Here is a 6139-nt window from a genome sequence, read left to right as displayed (position 1 = left end):
AATCAAGGAGAGAAGCAACCTGGAACTAAGAGAGAAACTTCCTGACAGTGAGAACAATTAGCCAGGGGAACTCCCTGCCTCCAGAAGCGGTGCATGCTCCAACACTGGAAGTTTTTAAGAAGAGACTGGACAGCCATTTGTCCGAAATGGTGTAGGGTTTCCTGCCTGAGCAGGGGGTTGGACTAGATGACCTCCAAGGTCCCTTCCAACTTTTTTATTATTATTATTATTATTATTATTATTATTATTATTATTATTATTATTATTATTGATAATAATAATTCCAGCCCCCAGAGCATCAGGGCCCTCCCGAGTGCTGAACTGGGTCCACTGGAAGATCAAATGAGTAACAGCTAGGAAGACCCCCCAGGTCCTGGACGCCTAGGGAGGCTCTCAACCATCCAGGTGAGGTTGTCCCAAAGATGCTTTTCCGAACAGTAATTGGACTTTGTTTTTTCCGTGAAGACATTTTGCTGCTCCTCCAAGAAGCTTCTTCAGTTCTGACTTGAATGGGGAGGGAGTGGAAAAAGTATTCTCAGAGAGAGTACGAACGACCAGACGACTACAAGGAATAGAAATCCCTTCCATTTCCCACCCTTCAGTCAGAACTGAAGAAGCTTCTCGGATGAGAAAAAATAAAAGTCCAGTTGCCTTTTGAAAAAGCACCTTTGGGACAGGGTCCCAGACTGCCTCTCTCTCTCTCTCTCTCTGGCCCCCAGTGAAGAAGCAGGTGTGGGGAGGGGCAGGAAGAGTGAAGAAAACTCCAGGCCCAGAATTGGAATAAGAGAAGGGCGGGGAGAAGTTAGAATTCCTGCTCCAGACCCAGCCGAAGAAGAAACGCTGCACCAAGTGCAGAAAAATCCTTTTAATCAGGCAGAACTTGAATCTACAAACATTAGAAAAGAGAAATATGTACAAAAAAACCAAGAGTCAAGGTGCTTCAACATTTGTCTTCCTGATGCTGTGGGGAGACCCCACTTGGGGGGGGGCTGCACCAATCAGATCAGCCATCCTGGGAGAAAAAAAACGGGCAGTGCCCAAGGTGGCAACTTTGGGAAAGAGGCTCTCGGCCTTAAGGGCTGCCCCAGAGGTCAAGAATCGCAGCCCTTAAGTTGCCGGCGCCTCCGAGCTGCTCAGGAGCTGGTGCAAACACTGGCGGATTTCATCCGGGCCACGATAGGCCTTCTTGGTGCCCCGGGGCAAATGGCGGCAGGACGAGAGGTTGAGGTAGCTGAGGGCAGGACAGCTGGCAATCAGGGCGCTTGCGTGAATGAAGAAGAAGAAGAGAGGGAACTTCTGTTAGGGCCACTGCAGGGTTACAGCTCTCGAATTACGACCACAACGGAGCCCAAAATTCTGTCGCTAAGCGAGACAGTTGTTAAGCGAGTTTTGCCCCACTTTGCGACCTTTCTTGCCAACGTTGTTAAGTGAATCACTGCAGTTATGAAGTTAGTAACACGGCCGTTAAGTGAATCTGGCTTCCCCCATTGATTTTGCAAAAGGGGGAACGCTGCAACAGTCATAAATATGAGTCAGCTGCCAAGCGTCTGAATTTTGATCACGTGCCCACCGGGATGCTGCGGTGGTTATTAAGGGTGAAAAGCATTTTTTTTTTCAGCGCCGTTCTAACTTCAAACGGTCACTAAACGAACGCTTGCAAGCCGAGGACTATCGTCGCTCTCTCCCACCTGGCAAAATGCCCCCGTGGCAGGGGTGGGCAACGGTGGCCACGTTACGGCATAGCCGGCTTGGGAATTCCGAGAGTTGAAGCCCAGCAGTCGTAAAGGTGCCACCGTTGCCCATCCCTGCTCTACAGCAATTGTGGAGTCCCCTCCTCCCTCGGCTTCTTGGAGACCGCGAGGGCCCCCAAACCTCAGAGGATGCCTCCACCCACTGCCAACTTTCCCACAGCCAAGCCCTGAAGGCCCGAGGCAGCTGGGATTCATGCCAGTTTCTGGAGGGCACGACTGATGTGATGCCAAGGCCCAAGCACATGGGCACTGAACCCTGAGCAGGGGGTCCTTTTCCCAGGACCAAACGCCTTCCTGGATGAAAGGGTCTCCAGATGCCCCAGTGGGTCCCTCTCCTCCCTCATTTCTTGGCACTACAGGTTGAAGCGCGAAGGAAAGACACGGCGGGCACTGCCCGGCTCACCTGACGGTCCCCAGGGCAATCTTGGTCCCCGTGAGGCTGAGGGAACGCAGCACCGGTGCCCCTCCCTCGTCCTCTCCCTGAGTGAAGGCGGCCATGGCCCGCTCCAGGTCCTGCTCGCCGAAGCTCTGGCCGGTCAAGTCCAGCTCCCGCAGGCTGTGTCGCCACTTCCAGGTGAGGAGGGGGCTGCCTTCCAGAGGCCGGGACAGGAGGCTGGCGCTGTAGTGCAGGCCCAGGTACAGCTGCTCCAGATCTGCAGCAAAGGCTTCGGGGGTCAGTAGGGACCGGGACGCCCGGAGGAGCCCCTTCCCTCAGGAGACAGGCAGGGGTCTCCAGGGAGTGGGTCTTGGACCCAGAGCTGGTCGCCCCACCCAAACACCGTCCGCTTGAGGAACAAGGAGCCGATAACCGGCAGCATCACCCGATTCACACAAGAACCCAGAAACATTGAATGGCTCCTGATGCGAGAATCTGCCCAAGACTTAAAAATTGCGATTCAGCCTCCTGCACGGGAGCTGCCAGGGCGCTTTTCAATCAATCAATCAATCAGAATAGAGTTGGAAGGGGCTTTGGAGGTCTTCTAGTCCAACCCCCTCCTCAAGCAGGGAACACTATACTATTTCAGACAGGTCTCTTCTTAAAAAACTCCAATGATGAAGCATCCACAACTTCTGGTGGCAAGCTGTTCCACCGGTTAATTGTTCTGTCGGGACATTTCTCCTTAATTCCAGGTTGCTTCTCTCTTTGGTCAGTTGCCACTCATCGCTTCTTGTCCTGCCTTCTGGTGCTTTGGAGAAGAGGTTGACCACCACCCCTTCTTTGGGGCAGCCCCTCCAGTATTGGAAGCCTGCTATCATGCCCTCCCCCTCGTCCTGCCTCTCCCTAGACTAGCCGTACCCAAATCCTGCAACCGTTCTTCGTATGTTTTAGCCTCCAGCCCCGATCCCCTTTCGTATCCCCTGCAGGGGGGGTTGAAAATCTCCCTAATCTCAGGGAGGCGTCCATAAATCTCAAGCCCTCCACCCTCCAAAAAGCCCCAGTTAAAAGTTTGGGGCTGATACCCCAGTTCTTCTTCCTCCCCAGGAACATTAAAGCCCCACCCAGCCACGCAGTGAAGAAGAGGGGAGAGAAAGACCCCATCCCTCGGAGGGGCTTCAGGGATGCCAATCACTGCCACCCATTTGGGGCAGGGGGAGAGCATCAGGCTAGAACCCACGCGCTCCAGTCCTGCCGGGCACGATGCCAGCTGGGCGACCTTTGCTCAGCCCTGCCAGGAGGCGGCTGGGCCAAACCACGCCGGGAAAACCTAGTTTCCATCTGTCGTTTCTTGTCCTGCCTGCATTTGCAGAAAACGGTTAACGATGGAGGCGGCTTTCTCACCCCCAGTTCCCCCAAAGTGTGGGGCTTGGGGCTAAGGGGCAGGGCTAACTGGCGGCCCAGGAACAGGGGAGGGGGACACCACTTTTCTGCACCCACCTGGGCAGGTCAGCTGCTCCAGCCCCTTGGGCGTCACTCGGACGCAGCCGCGCAGGTCGAGGACCCGGAGCCGGCTGGAGGTGCTCAGAATCCGCCACAGCATGTGGTTGTCCACGAAGGAGAAGGCCGTGGTGGCCAGGCACAGCTCCTCCAGCTGCGGGAAGCCCGGGGACGGGGGGGACGAGGCGGGGAGGGGCTTGGGGTAGTAGGTGACGTTGAGCAGTCGCAGCACCTGCGGGCAGGAGGAGTGGACAGACACCAGGACAGAGTGGCTAAAGAGAGGCCACAGAACGCCCACCAGGCCCTGCCTCTCCTAAGCCAGCTCCCTCCCTGAACCCCCCCGGGCTCCTCTGGAGGAGCCAACTCCTCCCCCCAGCAGCCAGGAAGTCAAGTTCTGACTTGGGGAGGGAGCAAGAGAGACCCCCACGCACCTGCAGCTGTGGGCAGGCAGCCTGGAGCTGTTCAATGGGCAGCTGGAAATGCTGGGTGCTTTGCTTGATTTCGGCATTCACCTCCAGCAGGCGCAGGTCCGGGCAGCAGCCACCCTGGGGGGGGGGGGGGACACCAGAGACAGATGAGCAGGCTGGGTCAGCTCCAGAAAGCCCCACCCAGCCAGGAGAACCTCCCTGGAGGGCTGTGCCCAACCCAGGCCAGCAATCCCTGGCTGCTCCTAGCCTGGCCTCTTTGTGTGCTGCCAGGCGCAGAAAACTAGAACTTCCGCTAAAGAAGTTGCTCTCTTGATGAACACTGCAGTGCCGGAATCTACCCAGGTTGTCTGCCTCCCCTTGGAAGGGACAGGTGTCCCCTCAACATCTGGACCCCAAGCGCTTCCTCTCACGCAGGGGGTCCTAAGCCGGAATGTCTCCTAACCACCCCCATCAGCACCTCCCCCCCTTCAGCCGGTGGTTCCGCCCTACGACAGGCAGTCCTCGACAAACGGCCACAACCGAGCCCAAAATTTCTGCTGCTGAAACAGTTAAGTGAATTTTGTCCCACTTTACGACCTTTCTTGCCACAGTTGTTAAGCGAACCACTGCAGTTGTGCAGTTAGTCACACGGTCGTTAAATCAATCCGGTTTCCCCCATTGACTTTGCTGCTTAGAAGGTCGCAAAAGGGGATCACCTGACACCCCCCCCCCACGGGACACACTGCGACCGTCATTAATACGAGTCAGTCGCCAAGCGTCTGAATTCTGATCACGGGAATGCCGCAATGGTCGCAAGTGTGAAAAAACGTTCATAAGTCGCTTTTTTCGGTGCCGTTGTAACTTCAAACGGCCAGTAAGCAAACCATTGTAAGTCGAGGCCTACGTGTAAAGCCCCAAATGGCAAGCTAAACCTGGCCGGGGGCCGATGCTGCTCACGACCAGGCAGCTGACTTGAGCAGCGGCCGTTCCCTCCCGGGACCCCCAAGAGGCTGGGCTGCCCAGGGGTCACCTGGGGGGTCCCACAGCGCAGATGGGGGCAGCTTCCTTGAGGACGGGGCCTTCGTGACCCTGGCTAACATGCCTCTAATAACAACCGCCAATATCCGTGTTTAGAGCAAAACCGTGGCTGGCTGGGGACAGTTGCATTCTTGGCCGGCCTGGCAGACCATCATTGCCAGGCCGGCCCCCCCGGAGGGAGGGGCTCCTCCTGCCAGGGCATCGGGGCCGGGCTTCGCGGGTGGCCCAGTCTGCTTACCACCAGGAGAGCAATGATGGCACTCATGCGGCTGCTGTACGTCAGGAAGAGCTGCTGCATCCGGGCACCGGCCGTTTCCAGAAAGCCGGTGACAGCCCAGGGGTCGACCTAGAGATGCGGAAAACGGCCCAGGAACTGCTGGTGGGCCCCTCCGTCCTCCAGAGGAGCCCCCCTCCCCCGAGGCTGGGGCTGGAAGGCCCCGGGGACCCCCCTCACCCGGCCAAGGCTCACCTGGGACCCCTGCAGGTTCAGGCTCACCAGCCGCGGGCAGGACGTGGCCAGCAGGCAGAGGGGCTCGGCGGTGACCCCGCTGCAGTGGCCCAGGCGCAGTGTGGCCAGGAGCGGGCAGGAGGCGGCCAGAGCCTGCAGAGAGAGGACGGGAGGGGGGTTTAGCTCCCTCGACCCCCTCGCGGGCGGAGGGCAGGGACGGGTCCCCGGCCGGCCCGACTCACCTGCAGCACCGGCGGGACGAGGCTCTTCCAGTGGCTGAGCGAGAAGTCGCGCAGGAGGGAGAACCTGCGGGGCACAGAAGGTCCTCGGTTCGGGTCCAGGGCGGACCTGGGGGGGTGGGGGCGTCCCCCTGCTTACCTGTGGGTCGCCAGCCACTCCAGGGTGCCCAGCGCCCTCTTCTGCTGCGCCGGCGCCCACTTCTGCCCCGGGGCCGCCCAGCAGTGCCCCACCGCCACCGTCTGCCACAGGACCGGCGCGGCCGCCGCTCGGGACCAGAAGCGACACACGCAGGCCGCCCTGCGGAGAGACGCGCGGCCGGTCAGGCGGGCCGGGGGGTCCGCGAGACGAGGCCAGCCCCGCCGCCCGCCGCCCGCCGCCC

The 6139-nt window shown here is 58.8% G+C and overlaps 1 protein-coding gene across 1 annotated transcript in view; it reads right to left on the bottom strand.

Annotated features, from left to right (window-relative positions):
• Positions 1-850: 850 nt before the first annotated feature.
• Positions 851-6139, bottom strand: part of FBXL6 (F-box and leucine rich repeat protein 6) — a 7785-nt gene continuing 2496 nt past the window's right edge. Inside the window, exons 2-9 of the mRNA XM_015826213.2 lie at positions 5899-6057; positions 5763-5826; positions 5542-5673; positions 5311-5418; positions 4059-4172; positions 3628-3859; positions 2155-2404; positions 851-1261 (exon numbers count right to left, since the gene is read on the bottom strand). Coding sequence (XP_015681699.1) covers positions 1108-1261; positions 2155-2404; positions 3628-3859; positions 4059-4172; positions 5311-5418; positions 5542-5673; positions 5763-5826; positions 5899-6057 — 1213 coding nt within the window. The 3' untranslated portion in view covers positions 851-1107. The remainder of the gene's footprint in view (positions 1262-2154; positions 2405-3627; positions 3860-4058; positions 4173-5310; positions 5419-5541; positions 5674-5762; positions 5827-5898; positions 6058-6139) is intronic.

Source organism: Protobothrops mucrosquamatus, unplaced genomic scaffold (assembly GCF_001527695.2).
Source record: "Protobothrops mucrosquamatus isolate PMUCROS unplaced genomic scaffold, P.Mucros_1.0 scaffold3008, whole genome shotgun sequence".
In the NCBI taxonomy this organism is placed as follows: Eukaryota; Metazoa; Chordata; class Lepidosauria; order Squamata; family Viperidae; genus Protobothrops; species Protobothrops mucrosquamatus.
This window is presented reverse-complemented; position numbering and strand designations above follow the sequence as displayed.